Source organism: Xenopus laevis, chromosome 2L (assembly GCF_017654675.1).
Source record: "Xenopus laevis strain J_2021 chromosome 2L, Xenopus_laevis_v10.1, whole genome shotgun sequence".
Taxonomy (NCBI): Eukaryota; Metazoa; Chordata; class Amphibia; order Anura; family Pipidae; genus Xenopus; species Xenopus laevis.
Window position 1 is genome coordinate 148,895,437 of NC_054373.1, and position 27,436 is coordinate 148,922,872.

Sequence of the window (27,436 nt, forward strand, 5' to 3'; positions counted from 1 at the left end):
GCGGTTTCACAAATTTATTCTGCGGTATATCGCTTGAATTTACCGCGAATTCACACTTGCCGCATAAATTCGCCCATCACTCATTATATATCATGTTGCAAAATGCAATGTGGTATTTTGCAATGTGTGTTACCTGTGTACCTATGTTCAGGTAACCCACCTATATCTAGACATATTTTGACCAATCAAAAGCAAATGTCTTGTTACAGCTTGGCATCGGCATTGTACCTTTATTTGTGAATTTCACAAAAGACTCTCAAACATTTGTTTGTGGACTAACTGTAATAGAGTCAAATACATAGACCCTACTTACTCCTAGCAAACAATAAGTCAAGTGGTTGTTGTGGCTAAAAGGCGAAACGCTCGGCATCACTAGAAATAATATATACTTACCACCAAATTTATTTTAATATAACCATTTTAAAATATTGAGTTTAAAAATGAATAAACATTACTACACTCCAAAAGATAAAGTCAAAGGAATGTTAATCTGCGAAGGCAAGTGTCACCCAGCCAATTGAACAACAGACGTTAGAGCTATATATATACTTCCAGGAGGGATTTCTGGAAAAAAGAAATCTATGAGAAGCAGACTGTATATGTAACAAAAAACCAAAAAGCACACAGTGCTTATTCACAATAATATACAATCTTTATCCTGCTAACAATTTCATAAACATAGCAATACTCATAGAAAATACAATCCACTGAAGCAAAAAATGCTTGTTTAAAGGGGTTTCTGTGTTGGAACTGGAACATCACTAATTAAGCAAATTTCATTTTCTTTAAATCATAAAGCTGCCCCCATTAAATTCCGTCCATTGAAAACACTTGTAGTTCATTTCAGCACTCACAAATTCCTTAATTTGAAAAAAAATAAAAATAAAAGAGCACGTAGAGATGAATAGCATTGGTTGAGAGTTAGTGTGCCATGGCCGATATTAACCAATTAGAGTCATGTTTTCTAACACAGAAGCCCGCAATTACAAGTACAATTTCCAAAACATCAGTTCAAATGTTTACAAGACATCTGAGAGCACAATTTCTCCTTCAAGCCACTGTACAATGTACATATAAGAAATACTTATGACCCATGGGGAACAATTATCTTTTACCAGGTTTATACAATTGATAAGTTCAGGCTCTGTATTTGATATGTGCTATGCCATGAATGTAACGTCTCCATCATGTACAACAATGAAAACCTAAAGCCTTTTTTGTAGGCCAAGCCCTCCTTGTTGCTGAACTGATGTCACCACCATTACCATCATTAGTCAGCAAGGTGCTGGTAAAGAATAATGGGAGTTGTACACCAAAATCTGGAAGGCTACTGGTTTGATGTATCTACATTAATTTAAACCTAGATCCATTTTGAACTTTATTATGGCCTGGAACGCATTTTCACTGGACACTAGACTTTAATCTTTCCAGTTTCTGGTAATTACCAAAAACTTGCAAATTCCTTGGATCCACTGACCTTGCCATGAGGGAATGATTGTGTAAAACTGCTCCTTTGCTATTGAAAGGATTAAGGCATTAAATACAAACACACTGGATTATAGCAACATGGAAAAAAATATTACAGTGGGCAAATATTAAAATGGCTGGCATTTCTTCAAATTTCTTCCAAAATATACACATTTTATCTACACATACACTCAGAATGGCACATTTGCTTATTTCTTTTTCAGTGAAACATATAACATATTGGCACAAAAGAGCAACCAGACAAGCCCTCCCCCTCTCTCTCTCACTCTCGGGGAGCAAAGTCAGTGATTGTTTGCCTTTTCTTTAAAGACATTGCTGGTTACACAAGGGCAGTCCGGGAATCAGTCCTCACGATGCTGGCAGAGCTGCTTTTCCTTCTTAGACTGGGAGTAGACAGGGCGCTTGAGGACTCATTAGGACAGCCATGTTGCAGTAGAATGTCCACACACTCTTGGCTGTGGGTTTTCTTAGCATAAAATATGGCGGTGTGGCCATTGCTGTCTCTTGACTTCACATCAATGCCATACTGTGAAAAGAAAAAGAGGCACAAACCTTTCTTGGTAAGAGACAAGACAAAGGAATACACAAGAAAGCTATTTCATACTTGAAACACTCCATATTATAGCATCTTAAGCACATACTGTACCTTGTGATTATGTATTCTCTCTTTTACAGAAAGATACAAGAATTCATAAATCAATGTCTTATCTGTGAAAGTCTATGAAAGTACACTTTGAGGTATGCTAACAGAAAGAGCATTCTCTAAAGCTGTTTATATTATTATTATTATTTATTTTCTATATATAACTGCTATATTTTGATGATGCCATATGGTGGGCAACAGCCAAAAGAAGAACCTGTGTCTTGGATCTGGATTCCACATGAAAAGATAACTGGAAGAACTGGGGGAATAAAGGCTTGTGGGTTTAACCTTATAACAGGACAAACATGGAAGTGGTTTTAGGCATAATGATGAAAGATTCGACCCACTGGCTGTGTCTCCATGATGAAAAGAATTTACTGATCCAGCAACTCTGGATGATTCCAAACAGATTCATAAATTCTGGATTGTTTCTGGTAATGTAGGCTACTATGGATACTTAATGGGCTGACAGTACTGTTCTAGTTAAGGCATCATTCATTAAATCTGAGAGGCAGACACTAGAGAGTGAATTTATTTTCATAGTACATCATTCCACTGCTCTACTCAAACTAAATGTGAACCCTTTAGAGCCAGGAGTAGGTCTAGCTGCAAACAGATCAGAAAATATCCACTAACGCGCTACATGTTTCAAGCTCATGTTCACCAGAAAAATATGGTTCTACATGCAAGGGATGTTTATACTGAATGAGTTTTGAAAGTAATAGGTGATTTCTCCTTGCCAAATAAAACAAGAATTCTTCCATTGCTTAGTATGTATGTTTTAAATCAAGGGCTTATTGGGTTTAATCATTTAGGCACTGGGGCAGTGTTATAACTTTAAAGTGATCGTAAAGTGATACAATTGTTGTAGATTAAGAACAGGTCCAGCAATGTGTGAGCACAGTTTACACTCTCTCTCAATATTTTCCAACCAGGTACGTGACACAATGTAATTAAACCAGTCGAGCTCACCCAGACGAGCAGTTGCGTGATCACAACTTCACCCAGTTCACAGGCCGCATGAAGGGCAGTGCGCCTGTCTCGATCTCCAGTGATTCCGTTTATTTGCTCCTTGTTGCTGTGGGCTAAGAGAAGAAGTACTTTGCCAAGGTCTTTCTCTTGAACAGCTTTAAAAAGCTGTTTCACCAAGGGGACCCCTGGACTCTTCAGAGGGGCCAAAAATAATCGCTGCTCATACTTTGCTCTGATCCATGATTCTCTCTCCTCTCTATGCAAAAATAAAAATATGGTGAAGTAAGTGGAGCATTTATTTCCTCATACAGGGTAAGACACAATCTAGTTGTTACATGCTACAATGCTGCACTTTATAACCACTAAGACAGACATGAAAGTTCATATGCAAAACAGCTCTGTAAAATAATGGTAGAGTTTATTAGCATATGATACTAGACTGGTGTATGAATATGAGTTCCCCACCTGCTCTGCTCCTCATTCTTAAATACCTTCTTAAAGTATACAGTAAATTCAACAGCATCTTAATTTGTTGGCTATTTACAATAAAACAACATAAGATGTGTTTCCAACAATACCTGCCACTTGTAAGCTTTTGCCCCATCCTTGTGTACAAAATAGTAACTAGAAGCACCATTCAATAACACCCACCACTGCCGTGATCCCACTGATGAAGTGACAACACACAGGAAAATACCTTTAAAGGGCATGTAAAGTCTAAAATAGAATAAGGCTAGAAATGCTGTATTTTGTATACTAAACATAAACTTACTGCACCACAAACCTAATCAAACAAATCATTTATGCTTTCAAAGTTGGCTACAGGAGGTCACCATCTTGTAACTTTGTTAAACATCTTTGCAAGACTAAGACTGTGCACATGCTCAGTGTGGTCTGGGCTGCTTAGGGATCGTCATAAACAAAGCTGCTTGAGTTCTGCATGGCTGGGAAGTAAGGCGGGGGCTCCCCCTGCTGTTCATAAGTATGATTGTTTCCCTGCTCAGCAGTTAGGGACCATCTGACAATTCCTATCCACCGCAGTAAATGAAAGGAGAATTTCACTGCATACAATCAGGTTTCTAATAAAAATGATACACAATTTTTAATTAAAGTATATTGGAGATAGGTTTCTTTTTCATTAAAGAAAGTAAAAATGGGATTTTATTTTTTTGCCTTTATATGCCCTTTAACAGCAAAGTAAAGTAAAGCTGTCTAACCAAGTGATCTCCCCGTGAGAATCTCGGTAACCAAATATGCCACCCTTAACCAGAACTTCCTATTTATAGATTCCAAATAAACTTTACACTGTAAGCCTAAAGAGCCCTGAACTGATATAAAGCAAGATGCAAGCTATATCATAATATCTATATTTATATATTTTGCCTATATAGTTCTAATACCTTTTATTGAGGCAGACACAAACACTTTAGCCATTAGTATCCTGGACACATGTTAACACTATTCTGGCTTTTTAAGTGCATGAAAAGTACCATCTTGAGCTGCTCTGACAGTAACACAGTTGTTTGTTTTCATTATTCTAACCTTGTCCGTATACTATAAAGCTTCTTACAGTCTGTGACTCTGTTTGGCTTCCAGTATATCTCTGACTCATGTCTCTCTATTGTTTATTCCTTTCATTGTTGCTCTAGTTGTTGCTTTATGGACTAACCATTTAGCAACTGTCTATACAACTCTGGGCAATTCTGCTGAAAGCACTCAGGGAAAGCTTCTTATTTTCTTTAAGTTTCACCATGTCAGTAATATTTCAGTCAGTCATCATTCCAATCCTATACTGTTCCTCAGCTTTATTTCTAAAGAGGAGTCAGCCTGCATTATCTGCTCTGCTGAGCAAGCTTTCAGTAGATAATATAGATAATATAGTTATCATATATACTGTAGACTAGACCCTTGCAATCTGTGCTTGCATTAACCCACAAAACACCATTTTTTTCTGCTCCATTTATTTTCAATATAAGTCATACCTAAACTAACCTAATATTAGCAGTCCAAAATCAGATCTTATTAAATTTTTTGCAGTGTATACCAGGAGCACATACAATACATACAAACCAATATTCACAGAGAGTTAAGTATTATTACATTTGTTTACAAGAAAAAATAAGGACAAAATGTACCTTGAGGAATCAGGAGAAAGTTTGGTTTTTCCATGAGTTGTCATCTCCCATATGCTGTTGGCCATTTCATTACCAATAGAGGTTAGAACATGGGTGAGCTCTAGGGGCCAGTCATCCAAATCCAGTGATCGAACCCGAGATAAATGAGTACCAAGGTTCCTGTGAATTCCTGAACATTCTATGCAGATCAGAGCACCCAGATTCAAGCTGGCCCAGGTAGGATCTACGGCATACAGGTATGAGCATTAAACAGAATACTTGGCTGTCAGATGAAACACTGGTTAAACCATTTTTATCTCTGTGTACAATAAATTGCATAACTTGTGTTCTGAAATATTTATTGAAACCACAAATGGACCTTGTCATTTTTAAACTGTGTTTGATATTAGTAACATTGACTATCCAACTCCATTTTAACGTAACAGGACAACTACAATTCATGAATTCAATGAATTACAGTTCATTCATTGAGACCTTAAATAAAAAAGGTTGGCCTGGTAGAAGGAAAGTGGGGTTTATATGTATAGAGGCTGCAGTATGCAGTGATCACAGCTTTGTCCAACAGTTTTGCTCTTACTTAGTCACAGTAAAAAGTTTCCCCTTTAGCGTCACAAAAAAAAACGTAACTATTGAGACAATTCTTGGATTCCAGTTACAAATTGATGCTGTAGATGTCTGCCCTTGAGGGATGGGGAAAGCCCATTCAATGCCTCTATCCATGATCCCAGTTCCAGGTCAAAACTAGTGTACGATTCTTAACAATGCCACATTATGGCAGAAACTTACTTGGGGCACCACAATCCACACAAAATGAATTCCCTTTAGCATTCCGAATGGCTTGGATAGCGACCGCTTCACTCTGGCTGTCCATTCGAGCCTTAACAAAACAAAAACATACACACTCAATCAAAAGTGTTTGTAGTTCTTTTGACTTGTTCAACAGGTTTCCTAAGAGGTATATTCCTAAGAGGTATTCTCACCTACAGCAACAAAATAACAGGTGGCAATCACTGGTCAACCCATGGTTGCTATGGGTTACTGGGCAAAATTTTGTACCTTTTTTTTTTTTTTTTACATCCCCCATTTCTCTTGTAAATAGTATGGCAATTGCAGTCACACCCTTTATTTAAAATCTGGAGGAAGATATAGAATGGTGCAAGAAGCAAGGGAAAATGCAATGCTTTAAGAACAAACCAGATAGGGGAATCTAGTTAAAGGTACACATATAGGACCTGTTATCTCAGGACCTGGGTTTTTTTTCCATATGACATATCTTTCCTTAATTTGGTCATTTCATTGTCATAAGACAATCATTTAAATATTTAATTAACCCAATAGACTGGTTTTGATTCCAGTAAGGATTAGTTATATCTTAGTACTGATTTATTATTACAGAGAAAAAGGAAATCATTTTTGATTTGGATTATTTGGATAAAATGGAGTCTATGGGAGACAGACATTCTGTAATTCTGAGCTTTATAAATAGCAGGTTTCAGGATAACGGACTCCATACCTTTACAAAGTTTACAAAGTCATTCATACCCATCATTCAGATGGCCGATTGGTTTCTTTGGGTTGACCTATAGCAAGCACTGCACTTTTTTACATTAACTAAAATTAGGGAGCAGTAGCTTAACACAAGACAACTAAAAGTAAGCAGGGCAGGCAACACAGTTTGCATCCAAAGGAAATCAGCAGTTATTATTAAAAATAACATGTATTTTTGACATACCAATGATTTTTCAAGTAATGGAAGACTCCCATTAATGTTTGGGCTCTCCCCAGTAACAGGAAATAATGCAGAACTGAGAGGATAATGAGAACCTATTATTTGGTGATAATGTCTCTACAACACTTGCAGTTGGTTGGTTTTACACACTGCGGGCATTTCAACAGAACAAAACTTGTCAGTTATCCATGGCAACCAATTACAGATTTGCTTTTTTATTTTCTACTTGAAGTACGGTGAACAAAACATATGGCTGAATGGTTGCAGCACTGGTGCAATATCACACTTATCTAAATTAGCCCTACTATATTCTGGTATGTAACGATACAGATTCCCCTAACGACATTATTATAAATACAGTACAAACAATCTGATAAATGGCTACTTTCCACTAGGATGATTATTTGTTAAAGATTTCTTCTGGCTGTTCTGGTTTCCACCCACATTCCAAAAAATATGGATAGTGATTGGACATGTTTGTATGCTCCACTGGGATATATAATTATGGCAATGCTTAAACATTCTGCAGAACACTGAGTGCTAAAAGGAACTAATAGACAGCAGCCCAAAGTTGTCTGAGATCCCACCTTATTTTTGCTGCTCTCACAGCACTGCAGACTAGCGAGGATCTGGCTCTCAATGGCTAGGACCCAAGAATCCCTTTCTTCAAAGCTGCTTGTCTCAAAATGCCATGTCTGACCGGTACTAGAGACGATGATAAATTCGAAGTTCTCTTCTTTTGAAACAATGGAGTGATTAGGCACAAGTCATGGTAAAGAAGCAGTAGCATTAATCTAGACATTCTATTACAATACAGTATAGTGTTTATTACAGTGAATATTACTATTGGTCAGACTAGAATACTGAATGACATTTCCTACTGTTCAAAAACAAACATTTAGGGGCACATTTACTATTGGTCGAATATCGAGGGTTAATTAACTCTTGATATTCAACCCTCGAAGTTAAATTCTTCGACTTCGAATATCAAAGTCGAAGGATTTAGTGCAATTCGTTCAATCGAACGATCGAAGGAATAATCATTCGAACGATTAAATCCTTCAAATCGAACGATTCGAAGAGAAAGCCTAGAAATTGGGACCTTCCCCATAGGCTGACATTGGTGCTCAGTAGGTTTTAGGTGGCGAAGTAGGTGGTCGAAGTTTTTTTTAAAGAGATAGTACTTCGACTATCGAATGGTCGAATAGTCGAAGGATTTTTAGTTTCGATTTGTTCGATTCGAAGTCGAAGTCGTAGTCCTAGGTCGAAGTAGCCAATTCGATGGTCGAAGTAGCCAAAAAAATACTTTGAAATTCAAAATATTTTTTAGTCTAATCCTTCACTCGAGCTAAGTAAATGTGCCCCCTTATATTCAAAACAACTTGTCAGTATCATATGCAAAGAAAACCTCATTAGTGATGGGCAAATCTGTCCCGTTTCGCTTTGCAAAAATTTGCGAAATGGCATAAAATTCACGAAACGCAAATTATTTGGACGCGAGCAACACTTCTTATACGAGCGACTATTTTGTCCAAATGCATTAAAGTCAACGGGCGTCCGAATAATTTAGACGCGGAAAATTTTATGCGTTTATTTTTTGTCGTGGTGGATTTTTTGCAGTCGAATTTTTGCTGCAGTTTTGCAAATTTATTCGTGGGTGTCAAAACACGGAAATTTGCTGCGAATCCATGTCTGGTGAATTTATTCGCCCATCACCCTAAATGCATTTCAAAAGAATGTTTAAAATACAGGACTTTCTCCTCAATTGCCAAACAAAAGATAATGGAATTATATTTTCTGCCAGCCAATCAGAGTTCTTTACTTGGAAACTGAGGAGCATAAACATTGCATGACACACATATATATTGCACACAGATGGGTCAGTTACTCCTGCCTAGACAATTTTACTGAACAGTACAGCATTTATTCTTATAATTGTTAGTTCTGCCGATCTGAAAGCTAAGCCTAGAAAACAGTGAGAGATGGTAGTGGCGATATGATTTATCCACCCTTGTAATCCCAAAACTTTCTTGGATTGTAGAACCGAATTGCAATTTAGCAGACTTATATGTGAGACTTTGAGATAGGCTTGGACTGTTCCAACACCACAACCTGAGGGGGGGACATTTTGGCAGGAATCCAATAGTTTAAAGTTTTCAGGATCAATTGATGAAACCTGTTATGTAACCACGAAGATCATGCAGATAGAAAGAGACACATGCAAACACAAATTCATTTGTGTGCTTTACCTGTCTTATAAATATTTCTCAAGCTACCAAATGATTTTAACTTCCACATTTTGCGCTTGGCTGGAGGTAGGTTCCATATATTGAAGCAGAAAAAGCAAAGGATAAAAAGAAAAGGTTAAAGGAAACATGGAAAGGTAGAAATGCTGTCAGGCAAAAAAAAAGAAAGATGCCAATAAAGAGCAAGAATGCAGCATTTTGACTGGAGGTCTTGTAGGAAAATAAACGAAGGGATTGCGTAGACTTAAAGGGTCGTTTATGACAATAGTGCATTGTACAAAGTGCAAGATTTGGATGCAAAACTGCCATGTTTTTTACCCACAATATAGCATTTTAACCCCACAATAACACAACTGTGTGTGCTTGTGTTCACGAATTAGAAAGGCTTTAGCATCTGACTTTTGGCCCAGATCTGTTGTGGCTATTGATGCAATCCAGGAACTCAGGTGTCAATAGCTGCACTTGTGCATTAAGCAGAGGCAGCAAGGATGCATTGGTGCTTAGAGCAACTCTAGGGGAGTGCAAGGAGTGTTTTTATATGCAAATAACTTTAATAAATGGCATTAATACATCAATTTAGCAACCTTTACTTTTAAGTGGGTTCTGCCTCACTCGGAAAAAAAGCATTCACTATAGTGACTGTTTTCTGGCTGGAAATTAATATATCGACCCCCTTTAATTGAATCCAAACCCTTTAAGTCACATGAAGTCATATAAAGTCAAGCTCTGAATTTGAAACTGACACAAAATTGAATGTGCTTATTAGGGTTCAGATTTATTGCCAGGATTTAGCCAAATATTTATGAATATCCAGGAAAATACATAATAATGAAAACAGTACTTCCCTTGTATTTAGAAATCCCCAAAGCACTATAGAAAGAAAGTGAAAAGCAGCAAAATAATGCAAAAAGTAAATTTTATTAGAAAACCTTTATCTGCCTCAGTACAATGTAATTTATTTATTGTAGGATACATACAGAATAATGAAGGACACATTGATCTATATCTTACTAAGCAATCTAAGCAAGAATATAGTGCCAGTAACCCAAAGTCTTAACAGTATTAATGACAAAACTCAACGTAAACGGCACTTCTGGACAAAATTTAAAAGATATAATTAATTTAAGGATTAATTATATCTTTTTAAAAATTTTAATTATTTAATTAAAAAGGAGTCTATGGGAGATGGTCTTCCCATAATTCGGAGCTTTCTGGATAAAGGGTTTCTGGATAACGGTTTCTATACCTGTATAATTAGATTTAGCTTGCAAAATAAAATAGGGCTCATTTACTGCAAAATTCATCGGTGTCCTTCAAAGGACAAGATCGGCGTGGTGGCGCCTGTGCAGTTGGAGCAATTTCCAGGTTTGCGACAACTGGGGGGAGGAGGGACGGGGGAGGAGGGACGGGGTCTATGTGGGGTAGGGGTTTTTTTTAATAAGGGGTTTGTTTCTCCTTTAAAGAACACATGAATTTTGCAGTAACAGTGCACTGAAATCAAATGTCTACTTGGCTACTCTGGGTTATTGACCTGATGCAAAATAGCCATTTGGCACTAAATGAGCCCTGTTTTATTTTGCAAGCTAAATTTAATTATACAGGTATAGAAACCGTTATCCAGACCCAGTTTGTTTCTTCTTTAATGAGCCCCACTGATCTCAATAAAACAGTAACTTGTACTTGACGGTAACTACGTTGCATGAATCCATAGTGGTGGCGAAACAACCTTATTGAGGTTATTTAATGTTTAAATGATTTTTACAGTCTTAGGATATTAAATTATAAAAAAAAAAACCTATTCGGAAAACCCATATAATAGATCCTATACCTGTACAGGAAAGCTTATGGCCTTTGACTAGCTATAGGCCAGCACTGGAGACCAGGATAAACTAATATCTGAGAGACCTTAATGTTTATTTATCAGGAAGCTGCAGAGAGCAGAGAACTAACATGTGCCTCAGTTCAAACTTTTCTGCTCTGTATTCCCACCAGTCCTACAAAGCTGCTGTTAAGTTGCAGTTATATACTGTAGGTGGAGACATGTTTTGATATTTTGAGCTAGGCTAGAGGTGGTCTTATAACTGTCCCAAATATCTGAAGGTGCTGGTGCTCACCATTCCAGCAGCTACTTCTTAAGTGTGCACAGACAAGAAATACATTTTTATTATAAAATACGTTTATATAAATAGGAAAGAGCCTAGATATGTGAATTGTAGAGGCCATACCTCCCAACATTTGAGTGACACATTGAGTGACAAAAACTTGTGCTGAACTCAGAGCTTAAACATTGTATGGCCACGTCCCCTAATTACCAGGTCCATTTTACAAAATTTAGCAGGTTATGAATATCTGAACACATTTCTGGGAGTTTTAGTGCAATGTTTTATGTGTTATAACAGTTTTAACAGTTTTGCTAATGAAAATGAATTATCCTAAATAGTTACAATTGTATCTTTGCTTATCTTAAATTGTTACAAAAGTATCCAAGTGCAGCAACTGGCTGTTCTGGACTTTCTGTCAAAAGGTCTCTTATTTCAATTAAGTTTCAGAAACTTTGTATTTTTTTCTCCAATCAGTTCAGGTGATCAAAGAGAAAGCTGGAACATTTCAGTAAGAAACTGCAGGCTGAGCTGTCAAAATCGGGAATGCCCTTCAGAAAACAGGACAGTTGGGAGGTATGGTAGAACTATAGAATTTATTTAACTAAAAAATGGGCCAAAGATTTGCTTCTAGCATAAAAAAAAAGTGCTCACCATCTGCCTGTCCAGCGGATCCTTCTGTCTTTGAAGGGGTCATGTTCTTTTTCCTTCTGTTCTTCTTTTTATCACTCATTGGGGAAGAGGGTGGATCTTTGTTGCTGCTGGGGCTGGAAATAACATCCCCACTGGATCTGCTTTCTGTGTGGGGTGCATGAGAGAAAAAAAGCACAATGAAATAACTTACTTAAGCTTCAAATAATTCCATCAATTTGTTCTTTACTTTTGTGATGGAAATGGAAGACAAGAACTGTGCCTAACCGCTTATTAGTAGCAACATTATACAAAACCAAACAGCAAACTGGGAGATGAATCACTGCAATTAAACGGAGTGAAAAGAATCCATTAGCCATTCCGTTTGGAAGCAAATGATCACAACATACAATGCGGCAAATTTAATTATATTTCTCACAGCTATTGCCGACGCGCAATAATCCTGCAAAAAGTCTTCCGCTCTCAAAAAAATCATTTGAGGAGCAATTCAGTCATAAATTATCCTTGAGGCTAAATGGCACTGAAGCAAAACTTTTTCTTTGTGATATGCTGCTTAATCTTACAAATGCAAATAAAAAAACCATTGTATTCCAGTTTATTAAGCAGTATACCGATACATTGAATACATTTATAAGTGGCCAAAAGAGGGCACTATATAGTTACATTAGCAGTTGCAATGGGAGGTAGTGATGTACGGGTCAAGTTTTTCTTAAAGGGATACTATCATGGGAAAACATTTTTTTTTTTCAAAATGAATCAGTTAATAGTGTTGCTCCATCAGAATTCTGCACTGAAATACATTTCTCAAAAGAGCAAACAGATTTTTTTATATTCAATTTTGAAATCTGTCATGGGGCTAGAAATATTGTCAATTTCTCAGCTGCCCCAAGTCATGTGACTTGTGCTCTGGTAAACTTCAATCACTCTTTACTGCTGTACTGCAAGTTGAGTGATATCACCCCCTCCCTTCCCCCCTCCCCAGCAGCCAAACAAAAGAACAATGGGAAGGTAACCAGATAACAGCTCCCTAACACACGATAACAACTGCCTGGTAGATCTAAGAACAACACTCAATAGTAAAAACCCATGTCTCACTGAGACAAATTCAGTTACATTGAGAAGGAAAAACAGCAGCCTGCCAGAAAGCATTTCTCTCCTAAAGTGCAGGCAGAAGTCACATGACCAGGGGCAGCTGGGAAATTGACAATATGTCTAGTCCCATGTCAGATTTCAAAATTGAATATAAAAAATCTGTTTGCTCTTTTGAGAAATGGATTTCAGTGCAGAATTCTGCTGGAGTAGCACTATTAACTGATGCATTTTGAAAAAAACATGTTTTCCGATGACAGGATCCCTTTAACCCGAACCCGCACCCAACACGAGCACGCACACACCTGCCTCCTTCCCTCAATTTATAGATCCGCACCAACCCATCGATGATGTCACAAAAGGGGTATGGGACCTTTATCCAAAATGCTCTGGACTTTTGGGTTTTCCAGATACAGTACTTGATCATTTTGTAAATTGGGTTTTCATATCTTAATTCTGCTAATCATGCCTTCCTGTAATTTGGAGCTTTCTGGATATCAGTTTACAAATAATGGATGCCCTACCTGTATACAAGTTTATTTTTCTAGCAAGAATATATGTATGTGTATGATTACATTTGTATAAGGAACCAGTTCTGAGATATGAATAGCTGTCATTGTGCAGCAAATGGAGCAGTTAAGTTCGAGCCAGAGCTGTCCTTAATAGGGTGCACGCGTGGATGAATTTCTAGTTTGTGCCCAGCTTCAGGGCTATCCAACCTTGCAACCTTAAACAGTTGTCAGGTGTTATGTACAGCAGGGGTCCCCAACCTTTTTTACTCGTGAGCCACATTTAAATGTAAAAAGAGTTGGAGAGCAACACAAGCATGAAAAAGTCCATGGGGATGTCAAATAAGGGCTGTGATTGGCTGTTTGGTAGCCCCTATGTGAACTGGTAGCCTACAGGAGGCTCTGTTTGGCTGTACACCTGGTTTTTATTCAACCAAAACTTGGCTCCAAGCCTGGAATTCAAAAATAAGCTCCTGCTTTGAGGCCACTGGGAGCAACATCCAAGGGGTTGGAGAGCAACATGTTGCTCGCGAGCTACTGGTTGGGGACCACTGATGTACAGGGTTCTTTTCAAACCTGATGCTCCCTAGCCTGCATGACAATTATGGCACTGGAGACAGAGATATGTGTGTTTCATTCTATAAGTGTAAACTGTTGTACCTTCAAACCCAACCTGCAGGGTAAGGTGCAAAGTGCAAACAACAGGGCACTTTGGGCCTTTTTTTGCACTTTTCACCTTGTCTGCAGTTTTGTAGATTACAACTCACTGCGGTCTCGTTTCTTCACAAGAAATAGTCATGTACTTACTTGTTGATGGAACCTTGTTACTTGCTGCATCTCCCCCCGGAGAACTGCTGACATCTTTCAACAAGCCGTTGATACTATTGGATGGGCCACAGGCAGATATGGCTATTGGAGGCCTTTTACCAGGGACCTTCACTGTAGTTCGTAAAAGATCCATCTCTTTCCCATGTGTACTATGCAGGTAATCCTTGAAACAGAATTGCAGTATATTTTTATATGTCAGGACCCTTCTATAACTGTTTTCAGCTGAATCTATGTACTATGTTAGATCTATGTACTACTGTATTTTATTGTTACAGTATGTAATTGTGTGAAATTATTAACTTAGAGGCTGATCAATCAAAGTTTAAGATAAAAAGTCAATTTTGATTTAAAAAAAAACAAATGTATCACTTTTTTGGATATTTATCACTTTTTATCTTCTTAACAATGTTTTTTCAATGCTTAGATCCATTCAAACCAATAAACATGTTTAAATGAAAATATTCCATTCCATCACTCCAGCTATTCGATATTTCTCGAGTTGTTTTATCGGGGATATAAACATTATTCGATATTTCTCAAGTTGTTTTATCGGGGATATAAACATTATTCGATATTTCTCAAGTTGTTATCAGGGATATAAACCTATTTAAAGCTTAATTTGGCATAAGCAAAATTAAAAGACCTTCTGAAAAAAATACATTTGGCCTATTCATTTAATTTAAGAGGCACCAGCTTGGTAGAAACTATCTGACTTTTGCAGCTACTAATAAATCAGTAATTAAAATACAGGTTGATATAACCAGGAGGAACAGAGCTGTAAGGGGGTTATGTATCAAAGGTTGAGGTCAAAGGTCAAGTTTGGGAGTTTTTCTACCTCGAATAAACTCACAACTCGAATGTTTCGCTTATTTATGAACACACCTGAATGTAAAGAACTCAACTGAATGCAATTGGGGGGGGGGGGGTAAACTTGAATACTCAAATTGATCGAGTTATCAGCAAAAAAAAAACTTGAATTCCTCGAATTCATTGAGTTTTCGAGCACAAACCACCGAAAAAACACGAAAATCATGAAGGCTAAAAACATCTTCAAGTGGTTCAAGGGACCTCTGCCATTGACTTCTACATGACCTCGACAGGGTTTTAGATTTTCGGATTCAGGCTTTTTGTAGCTTCTGACATAATTACTCTCAAAAAAATTCTTGTTTTTTTTTTATCCCAAAAAGTTTTTTACCCTTGAAAAACTCAAATTTTTTGGGGTAAAACACAGCTCAACCATTAGGCCTCTTACACGGTTTTTCCTGCGCTCCTCTGCGGCTGAACAGAAGAAAGCACAACGCAGGGGAGCGCAGGAAAAACTGCCCATGTATAAGAGCCCTAATGGTTGAGCTGTGTTTTTTGTGCAGGAGTAGACGCACTCAATTATTGTGAAGGGGGCTGTACTCACACAGACATGTAAGCGGCAAATGAAGGTGGGACACAGCATGTTGCAGTTCACCTGTGTTCAGCGCATACATGAATGGAAGAAAGCGCAACACAGGGGAGCGCAGGAAAAAGTGCCCTAAAAGAGCCCTAAAAGGGCCCTAAATGAATAACCCTCTATGTGTGTCGATATTTCACGACTTGCTTTAATATAAATAACTGAGTGCACTTAGCATATTTCCATGCAGTGAGCAACTAGAGACAATTGAAAAAAGTCGGAAGTTTACCAGGAACTCACATTAATGGTGGGATGGTAGAGCAAGACCCCATTGCTTGTCAGGGTAACATACTTCTTCTTCCATTCTTTGTTCAGAGAGTTGCCACTGCGTTTCAGTAAAAAGCTCTGAAAGGATAAGTCAAATTTAGAAATGTTTTATTGGTTGCATGAACAAATGTTTCTTTAAAAACTCCAGTCAAAGTCATGTCCTTTCAAAAATAGTTTGGAATGTGAATGGTATTGGTAAATAACTAGACTATAGTTAGCAATTAATTCCAGTTCAAACGCAGGACTGCGGGTTTAGCTGTCAAACAAGGGACTGTCCCGCTCAAATGGGACAGTTGGGAGGCATGACTATTTTATTATTACACAGGATAGAAAATAGAGTTAAGGATTGTTTGCTCAAATAGAATTCTACAGAATAATGCATTCCCATACTTCAGAGACTTCTACATAATGGGTTTTCCAGATAATCAATCCCATATCTGGAGACTAATATTGCCTTGGATTATGGAAGTCCAGTAATGTAAATAAAGCAGTGATGTATATATATGTACAGTGTGTGTGTGTGTGTGTGTGTGTGTGTGTGTGTGTGTGTGTGTGTGTGTGTGTGTGTGTGTGTGTGTGTGTGTGTGTGTGTGTGTGTGTGTGTGTGTGTGTGTGTGTGTGTGTGTGTGTGTGTGTGTGTGTGTGTGTGTGTGTGTGTGTGTGTGTGTGTGTGTGTGTGTGTGTGTGTGTGTGTGTGTGTGTGTGTGTTGGTCAAGGTTTCTAGTACATAATAGTAAATGGACCCGCACTCCAATGTTTTTGTGAAAAATCCTATGCATCTGTGAATAAAATTCATCACTTTTTTTCACAAAAACATTGGAGTGCGGGTCCATTTACTATTTTATATATATATATATATATATATATATATATATATATATATATATATATATATATACACAGTTCAGGCTGTGGTGCACTCCAATCCAGCAGAGTTTTACTGCCTGGGTTCGGTCATATAGTGCAGATAGTCGTGTTCCAAGGAATGACGCACTCCAGGACTTCATAATGAGATCAAGCAAAGTGAAGTTTATTTGTCAACGTTTCGGTCCAGTCTGGACCTTTCTCAATATATATATAATACTGTAGAACCCCCATTTTACATTTTTCAGGGGACCAGAATAAATGGTATAAAATCCAGGAAAATGTAAAATCAGGGAAATATATCATGAATAATATATAGGTGGGACCACAAAACATGTAAAATGAGGGGAAACTTATAATCAGGGGATGTAAAATTGAGGTTCCACTGTAATGTAAAAATATACGTATGGGATCTGTTATCTGGAAACCCGTTATCCAGAAAGCTCAGAATTATGGAAAAGTGATCTCCCATAGACTCGATTTTATCCAAATAATCCAAATTTTGAAAAATCATTTCCCTCTTCTTTGTGATAATATAACAGTAGCTTGTACTTGATCCAAACTAAGATATAATTCATCTTTATTGGAAACAAAAGCCAGCCTGTTGGGTTTATTTTACGTTTACATGATTTTCTAGTGAATGAAGATCCAAATTATGGAAATGTTCAAACCCAGGTCCCCAGCATTCTGGATAACAGGTCCCATACTTATACCAATCTCCATCGTGTAAGTCAGGGCCCTGGAATATATACCGATCTACATCATGTCATTTTGGTCATCGTAGAATGCACTTTAATTCTGCACTACCTTTTCACTTTAGAGGCCTGTGAATATATCTGTATCCTGTAGAATATACTGTTCTGTTTCCTCTGTGCTGATACATTATATACTAAGTAATATTCCCCACTTACAAGGCCACTAAGGGCATATGCTTTTTTCTTTCTGTTTTTTTTTGTCATTTCAGTAAAAGGAAAGTGAGGTTTGTATGTGCTGCCATAAATGTGTGCCGGTCAATCTCTGGATGGATTCAGTTGGAATGTGTGTGGGTTGACCTTGCAGGGGCTCTGCCCACAAGAAGCCGTTGGTAGCTGAATCATAAAAGAACAAACTAAAGGCTCTCTGCTGGTTCTCAACATTCACTTCCATTTGCTGTTATTTGCAGAAAGGAATTGTAACAATTAAGGTGCTCACTTGAGAGACGCTGTGTGGGTGTCTGTCATTTGCTGTTGCAGCGCATTAGCTAATCAAAGGGTAACAAATTAGCTGTTCTAGGATGGAAATTAATTCCTGCACGGAGGGTTCACATTAACCCGTTTTACAATTACATATATGGGTTATGGCACCTTATTGGAAATCTGTTCCCAATAGGCACCTGTGGAGCGAAAAGATATTTTGAATAATAATAATAATTTTTTGGGTTTTTTTAGATACAGGCACCTGGGTAGCAGAGCTATGCTCTGTTTTTTTGTTTATGTTTATAATCCTCATAATGCATAAGAACCTATACTGCACAACATATTTCCAGTGAGAGGATAATATACAAACCTCCCCAAGCAAGGGAGGTGGTTTCTGTGTCATATGTATTTGCTAATTCAGTGGATTTGACCTCTGTAAACACTTTACTCTCTCACATTCATTCTAAAATACAAGGCATTTCCTACATAATTAAAATACTTACTGTATGTATATAATATTAATCAACAGATAAAAATGGAAACGTGATCATCTATTTATTAGACTCCCCTCAGTGCTACTGAAGAGTAAGACCCCTATGGGGTTTATGTAATATTCTACAAGGCCAGAAAATGAACTTAGCTCTTATTGACACATATTTTAATGAAAGAAGTAAAACAATTCGGGCTAAGGTCATCTCTGGCCCTGCTTGATTAAGGACACACACATTTATTATTCTTATTAATATACAGTATGTGCATATGGTACGTACAGTATGCAATTGTGTGAGCATGTGTGTGTGTCTCAATATAATAATGTGTGTAGGTCTTAGGGATATTTTTTTCCAAAGGTCCTAAGGAAATTGCAATCACCTGCCTATAGGACAACCATGCAGGAGAAACCAACTAATGTCCGAATCCTAGCAATTTTGCATCTGGTCTTCATTATTTATAATTTATCGTTTTTGAGTTATTTGCCTTACTTTTTTGCCTCTTTCCAGCTTTCAAATGGGGGTCACTGACCCCATCTAAAAACAAATGCTCGGTAAGGCTAAAATTGTATTGTCATTGTTACCTTTTATTACTCGTCTTTCTATATAGACACTCGACTGTTCGTATTCCAGTCTCTAATTCAAATCAATGCATGGTTGCTAGGGTAATTTGGACCCTAGCAACCACATCGCTGAAATTGCATACTGGGAAGATGCTGGATTTAAACTTAAATAACTCAGAAAAACACAAATAATAGAAAATGAAAACCAATTGCAAATTTTCTCAGAATACCACTTCATACATCATACTAAAAGTTAATTTAAAGGTGAACAATCCCTTTAAGCTAAAAGCACCCCAAATGACAGAGTTGAAAATTTGGATCATTTAACTATTGCCTATTTCCTACCGCTTTGCAAACTGATGCAAATGAAACAATAGCTAATCAACTAGCTGCTTTTTAGAAGATTACCCACAAAACCTTTTGAGACATAAGAATATTAGAATAAGGGGCCAGTCCCCTGTTGTAAATGATTTAACATCCAAGTTCCTTTATTATTAATCTTAGGGACAGTGTGGCTTATTATTATCTGTCCTTTATGAAAATAAAACAAATGGGGAAGCATTTCGAGTACAGTGCACTATCATGGTGTACACTGATTGCAATACCAAACACCAGCTTATCTACTAATCCATACAAATATTCGAAGAGGAGGTGATGTCTGTAGTCATAGTTTATATGAATTGTTCAGTTATTAAATCATGCAATGGTTATCTCATGTAAAGCCGTATTTCATGTTCCTGCTTTGGGGCACTGTGTAGGATCATGCATATATTATATAGCCATAATTCAGTAATGCAACAATAAATATTGTGTTTACCTGTTTAATTGGCAGAGCTCGACCCCCACCAACACCCTCTCCCCGACTATCAAAACTTCTCTTTTCCAAATCACTTCCTCTTCGGTTCTGCAAAGAACATCAACATTTACAAGTCAGTTATTATACAAGAAAAGTATGATGATGCTTTCTCCTTCTTTCCAAACTTTCAAGCGCTCCTTAAAGACCCACCTGTTTAAAGAAGCTTATTTAATGTACATTAATTAATCAATCATTGCTGTATCAAAAATCACAAATTGTTTCTAAAATCCTAATGTCTCAATTGTACCCTAACCTTTACTTTGTAAACTCTAATTTGTAGGGCTCTCTAATCCTATTGTACTCTGTAACCCTTGTTTGTTTTCCACCATGTATTCCCTGTTGTTATAACTAAGGTAAAGCACTGCTTATCTTGTCGACCCTATATAAATAAATGATGATGATGAAAAGTATGCCTGCAATGCAGATACCATAGAACTTGTTTAAAAAGGAGGAAAGGCATAAACTTTGCTTGTGTTGTGCATTTGTTGTGCATTGAAGCACAAGCAGGGTGTACTAGGGGAGTCCCTTATGCACATATAATCCAGTGCAAGGTGAAGAATATAACTCTTACCTGCCAATAGTATAGATGCACGAGCTCTCAATATGATTCTTAAGGGGCACATTACATAGAATAAGATGAAAAGGTTAAAGGAATTTTAACAGTAAAAAGAATTCAGGAGCATGATTTGCTGGACTCCCAAAGGGACCCCTTGGATTTTTTTTTTTATTTTCAAAATAAGAAATGATTGCATTATAAAAGCTGGTACTAATTCAAATATCTGTATTATTGGTGTCAGGTATCCTAACATTGAAGTTCAGCACCATTATACAGATAATAACCTCTAGTATGCAATGACAGCTAAAGGATGAGGATGGAAAGCTGTAGTTCAGGGATCTCTAACCTTTAGAACCCATGAGCAACATTCAGAAGTAAAAGGAGTTGGGGAGCATGAAAAATGTTTCTGGGTGCCAAATAAGGGCTGAGATTGGCCATTTGGTAGCCCCTATGTGAATTGTCAACCTACATTGAGACTCTGTTTGGCAGTGCAACTGGTTTTTATACAACCAAAACTTGCTCCAAGCCTGGAATTCAAAAATAAGCACCTGCTTTGAGGCAACAACCAAGGGGTTGGGAAGCAACATGTGGCTCACAAGCTACTGGTTGGGGATCACTGCTGTAGTTTAACAACAGTTTATGGTTTATAGGGGCAGTGACCACAGCACTTTAAAGGTAAATCTAGAGGGTAGTATTATTAATATGTAAATACTTTGGGGAAAAAAAGAAAAGAAAATGTAACCTGATTGTCTAGGAATACCATGGTCTACATTAAACTAAAATCTATTTTAAACTACTTTTGTATTGGGTTTCCATTTTCTCTACTGGTAGGTTAGAAGAAATCTTTTGAAAGGGAGATATTTCAACCTCAGGAAACTCATTTTTAAGCCGCTTTATCTAGGTGATTCCTAAAATGTCAGGACTCAGGAATGCTGGTGAGAATATTTCCCTCATTTGCTGAGAAGTAGGAAAGTCTACACATATAATGCAATTGCCACCTTATTCTGTTCACTTACTGTAAATATACTTGTGCGCCTCTTAGCACCACGATGGAGGGACATGGGGGTGCTAACTGCAATTGACGCCTCACTTCGTAGTTCTCTGTGGCTGATATTTGGTGTGGAAGGCAGTGATGATGAATAATCATTTGTTGTTCCTCCATTACTTGCCTGTAACAATTACAACATGGACACATGGCTCTGAAGTTGTATCAGTTTGGCACAAGTCTGCAATTTAGAAATGCAATGTTCTGCTACAATAAGCATGACAAATTCTCTAAAATGCTACAATGAGAATATATATATATATATATATATATATATATATATATATATATATATATATATATATATATATATATATATAAAATGCTTGGGCTTTCGAAAAAAAAAATCAGTATTGGACACAAGATTAAATAGGTGTATGTAGGCTGAAGGGCCTTTGTGTGTGGCTTATTTTCTTGGCTCCACTATTTTTGTACCCAGAACTGCTTTTACTGATTTTTGCTGATCGTAAATGAGCCCAAATGAGATTACTGTAAAGCAAAAAGCAAAAATTAAACAAAAGATACATAATATTAAAATTAAGCTCTAAATGAAATTCTAATATATTCTTTTGTTTGCATTCCGCACGCTATTTTCCAGGCATTGATATTTCTGTCTTAATAAATGAAAAGGATTGAATTTAATTTTCATACTAGATTGCATTGTCATGCATACAACTAAACACTAGCTGTACTATCATTAGGGATGTCGCGGACTGTTCTGCGGCGAACTTGTTCGCGCGAACATCGGCTGTTCGCGTCCGCCGCAAGTTCGCGAACGTCGCGCGACGTTCGCCAATAGGCGTTCGCGTCAAAATCGTTCGACCATTCGACCATTCGGTCGCTAAAATCGAACGATTTTCGTTCGATTCGAACGAAAATCGTTCGATCGAACGATTAAAATCCTTCGATCGTTCGAATCGAACGATTTTCGGATGTTCGAAGTTCGCGAACTGTTCGCGAACTGTTCGCATTTTTTGCCGGTGTTCGCGAACGGCGTTCGCGAACACATTATCGGCGGTTCGCTACATCCCTAACTATCATTACAGTTGTTACACATTCAGCATTAAAAGTGCTTTGTATAATACCGAAGCATTGCTGAGCATTATTGTACATAGCTGTCTGTTCTTTGTCTCTCCATGGGGGTCAGGATAAAACATAATATTATGAGAGTTTCTGATGCTATAAGTCATTATAAGAGCAGGACTTTATCACATCAGTGATGCATTGTACTGCCATTTGCTTAGTAGGTGATTCACTTTACATTTATATCAGACAAAAATACCTAATTAATCCTAGGTGGAAACTGTTGCCTATTCGATGCCTATGATACTACTATGCATGAATGCAAGAAAACCTACAAGGTGTACAGTGAAGACTGTATTAGGTAAATACCATATGAAGGCACAGGTAGGTAGGAACTCTACCATTCCAATTACTTCTGAATCATAGCAGGAGATTTGGGGAGTTGCAAGGGGTAAAGGAGAATATATTTACAACCGTTTTAATTGTGCTCAACCTCAAATGCATAGGCATGACCAATGGAAACCCTATATTTTACATATAATCACTTTTTGTGATTGATCTGTTAGTGTACTTTTTGTGTCTGGAAGTTGCTTCTGAGAACTAAAGCATGAAAATAAATATAGCTAGAAAAGCAATATTTTATAAACTGAGGAGTTTCCTATCTTGGATTTCGTTAGGGATGGCAGTGACACACACATGCTCAGGGTGCATCGCAAAGCATCATGCTACTTCTTCAGTTAAGCTTTAGTTCTCCTTTAAGGCTCCAAATCTTCTAACAAAATACTGTAACACAATGCAAGTTGTGGCAGGGTGTATATACCTGCACTGCTATTGCAATGGATCCAGAAGAGTGACTTGGAGAACTTGGTAATGACTTGCATGACAGGAGTTGTTGCTGCCTCTTCATTGCAACCATCTTCTGAGCAACTACAATGAAACAACACATAAGTGAATCTGAAATACCTATAATAACCTAATCATGTGTTACACTTACATACAATGAATGGATTATCAAGGTGAGATATTTTTGTCTCAGTTTAACACAAAGTAATAGAGAGTAAACCATACATGGGATAATGAGATAAAGAGCCAAATAATGTAATCAGACTCACCAACTGGGTGGCCACATCATACCCATTAGTGATGGGCGAATTTGCGAAATTCACGAAACGGCGAAAAATTAGTGAAACGTCGCCGGCGTCTCGTTTTTTGGCCATTTCACAAATTTATTTGCCGGCAGTGAATCGAGCAAATTTGCAGCGAATTTGCGCCTGCCGAATAAATTCGCCCATCACTAATACCCATCATCGGTCTCCTGGCACACAGATTTTTCCATAATCCCCAGGGTTGATATTTTTGAACTTGATCAGATTTCAATTAGAATGTGGCAAGAACCCTGGCCATTGCTGTGATTTTGTGACTTTACTCACCTTCATTAAACACCCGATCAACATTGAGTCCATAGGTGGCACAGGTCTCACAGTAAGCACACCGTTTTATGTCATTGCAAAGGGCTCTAGCCCGCACATCCTCTACCACTCTTTTGTTGTTTGCACTTATTTTATCTGCAAAGATAAGAAAAAGAGAAAAATACATTCCCCTTGGATACAATAAACTTTGCAAGCAATAAATCCCAACTAGGATATTACTTATTTCACTGATTTTTAGGCATACTTTACCTACAATAATAACAACTCCATAAACAGAGTAGTAAGTAAACTTATTAACCCCTTGACCTTTGTCTTTATATTTTTCACTGGCTTTAATTTATTTGTTATTTGTTATTTGAATATTTTATACCTTCCTAATAATCACAGGAAAGTAAAATTCACAAACCTGGAAAATTCTTTAAGCACCACATTTTTTGCTAGGTCAAAAATCATTATAATTTTACCTTGAGTCCCAACAAGTGCCATAGCGAGGTCTGAGACATTGCGATAGTTTGCCAGAAGAGCATAATACTGGAATATATCTTGAAAGCTTGCCTCATTCTCCAGGCTGAACACAAAAATGACGGCATCCACCCAGTTGGCAAACTAAGAGGAAAGATCATGGAGGTTAAATCAATAGACAATTTTTTACCGTGCATAGGAAGTAGCAATATTTGCCATATTCCTTCCTCTGGAGGAAGAGTCAGGATATGCTGTAATCAATAAATATTTTTCTAGAGATGCTTGATAGCTGAACTCACTGACACCAGTTTAATGACTGTAACTTAAAGGGGAACTATCGAGAAAATGAAAATTTAATATAAGCTTCATCATACTGAAATAAGAATCTTTCTAAATACATGCAGGGAAATATTCTGCATCATTTCTGAATTAATCAAGTTTATCTTCACTATACCTCTCTAAGCATCTGTTTCTCTTCATTCTCTCTTCATACAGCAGTTGGGTGTCAGATAATTAAAAGTTAGATCCAATATATCTTATAGGGGGGCTCCTTTTGCCTAGAAGATGTATTAGAGCTCATTTTATTAAAATCACCAGAAATCTTGTCTCTCTACATGCAGGAGTTGTGCAAAAGGCAGTTATTTTGTTAGATTTTGTTTGTACTGGAATCGGTTATTTGAGTGAGCTCTAATTCATCTGATAAGAAAGGAAGCCCCCCTAGATGATATATTGGAACTATCAATGAATATCTGACAGAATGAAGAGAAACAGATGCTGAGAGAGGAATAGTGAAGATTAACTTGATTATATCAGAAAAGATGCAGAACGTTTAATTGATTGTATTGAGATAGTTTCTTGTTTCAGTATGATGAAGCTTATATTAAATTTTCATTTTCGCAATAGTTCCCTTTTAAAAGGAAAAGGTGTAGCTGTAAGGACTGTAATAAACCCACACAATGAATACAACAACACTGAATTTACCAACTTTTAAGAGGTCATAGAGCCAAGGCCATGGAAGTTACATAATATGTAAATTAGAGATGCACCAAATCCAGGATTTGGTTCGGGATTCGGTTTGGGATTCGGCCAGGATTCGGGCAGGATTAAGCTGGATTCAGGAGGATTTGGATTCGGCCGAATCCTTCTGCCCAGCCGAAACAGATCCGAATCCTAATTTGCAATCCTAATATGCAAAGTTATCCCCTTCCCACCCCTAATTTGCATATACAAATTAGGATTCGAATTCGGCTCGGTATTCAAGTGAATCTTTCGAGAAGGATTTGGTCGAATCCAAAATTTTGGATTCGGTGCATCCCTAATGTAAATAACAAATCAAAGAATATCAAATGAAACACAAGTGAAACTCGGTGTCACAATATATTTGATATAGAGGAATGATTTCTGTTATATTTTATTCAAGAAACAGGCAACAAACTAATGATTACATAACCAAAATTTAAATGCCTTTCTGTATTCATAAATTAGAGCAATTGTCTCTTGGGGAATTTAACAAACTGCCTCCCGAGACACTGTACATATTCTCAAAATCATCCCCCGTATTACATTTCATTGATAAGAGTATTTCTGGGAGTGTGATCCCAACAGGCTCATTTTACACAGCCTCGCTGCTCATATATAATACATAAGCTGGGATTTCTTTTGCTTGCATTGACAGCATGCCTGCAAGGGAAGTGTTCAGATATAATCCTGTACAGATAGTCTATGAACATTCTTAAAAGGGAACGTCAATTCTTTGTCTTTCAGGGAGAAGCTGAGTAGTAGCCCAACAATAGCTGGAGGGTCACAAGTTGGGCCTTCCACTTTTTAAAGCCAATATATCATCTGCAGAATCTGAAATGTATGAAAATGTTCTAGGACAGCATCATATCATATCATGGAATGTTTTCTATACATGCAGTAGTGTTTTATACTACAGGTATGGGCAGTGTCGGCCGGGCCAGTCCCATCTGCCCATGCGTGCGGCACCTATTGATTTAGGAGCGCCGAGGCGCCTTCATGCAATAGTAGGGGGGCGGGGGTGGAGGGGGCCCTGGACATTAGTCCCGGTGGGCCCTGGGCCCCCCAGTCCGACCCTGGGTATGGGACCTGTTATCCAGAATGCTCAGGGCCAAAGATCCAGATAACGGATCAAATAACGGATCAAATCAACCCAATAAAGATTAATTATATCTTAGTTTGGTTCAAGTGTAAAGTATTGTTTTATTATTACAGAGAAAAGGGAAATCATTTCTAAAAATGTATATTATTTGAATAAAATGGAGTTTATGAAAGACAGTCATTCCATAACCAAGAATCTCCCTTAAAAAAAAGAAAGAGATAAAGCAGAGTACTGCAGAAAGAGCCTGTATGTGAATCATGATGGATTTTCTAGAAAAACTGGGCTAGTGAGATCATTTTGTGCATCATCCATCTTTCTGAGCGCTAATCTCAAGTGCCATCAGAGTTACCTTGGCATCTGGAGCTCCGGCTTCTTCCCTAATTAACAGGAGGTAGCTCTGTCCTTCCACACAGATCTCTTTCTTGAACTGAGCACCTGGATGCAGGGGAGAGAAAGTCATATTCATAAACTGAACCGTAAACAATGTCCAGTGGATTCCAAGTGTGAGTAATAATTCACAACACCTAGAAAGGATGTGTTATCGTTTCAGCTGACAACTGCTGATGGGTGTTACTCTTAAATTAAACCCCCGCCATTTTTCTTCAGATTACTAATGAAATGCCCAAGGCAATAGCCGAGAAGAAAAGCTTACCATCTGATAATGCATTAGAACAAACGTGTAAATTCATACAATATGCTCCAGAAGCAACATAGTTGACAGCATAGGCAATGGCATGCCTTCATTAATAGTTCACTTT

At 37.5% G+C, this 27,436-nt stretch overlaps 1 protein-coding gene across 4 annotated transcripts in view; it reads right to left on the reverse strand.

The window, feature by feature from the left end:
* Positions 1-216: 216 nt before the first annotated feature.
* LOC108708599 (arf-GAP with GTPase, ANK repeat and PH domain-containing protein 2) overlaps positions 217-27,436 on the reverse strand; it is a 169,967-nt gene continuing 142,747 nt past the window's right edge. For 2 of the 4 annotated variants that reach the window (XM_041582549.1, XM_018247480.2), the window contains exons 4-18: positions 27,028-27,113; positions 24,562-24,703; positions 24,098-24,232; positions 23,488-23,594; positions 21,616-21,768; positions 20,005-20,091; positions 16,071-16,175; positions 14,369-14,552; positions 11,967-12,110; positions 9,217-9,276; positions 7,555-7,703; positions 6,025-6,115; positions 5,239-5,461; positions 3,104-3,359; positions 217-2,014 (exon numbers count right to left, since the gene is read on the reverse strand). In XM_041582549.1, coding sequence (XP_041438483.1) covers positions 1,808-2,014; positions 3,104-3,359; positions 5,239-5,461; positions 6,025-6,115; positions 7,555-7,703; positions 9,217-9,276; positions 11,967-12,110; positions 14,369-14,552; positions 16,071-16,175; positions 20,005-20,091; positions 21,616-21,768; positions 23,488-23,594; positions 24,098-24,232; positions 24,562-24,703; positions 27,028-27,113 — 2,129 coding nt within the window. In that variant the 3' untranslated portion in view covers positions 217-1,807. Of the gene's footprint in view, positions 2,015-3,103; positions 3,360-5,238; positions 5,462-6,024; positions 6,116-7,554; positions 7,704-9,216; positions 9,277-9,735; positions 10,084-11,966; positions 12,111-14,368; positions 14,553-16,070; positions 16,176-20,004; positions 20,092-21,615; positions 21,769-23,487; positions 23,595-24,097; positions 24,233-24,561; positions 24,704-27,027; positions 27,114-27,436 lie in introns of those variants that run through there. The other 2 variants (XM_018247481.2, XM_041582548.1) reach the window with 2 other exon arrangements.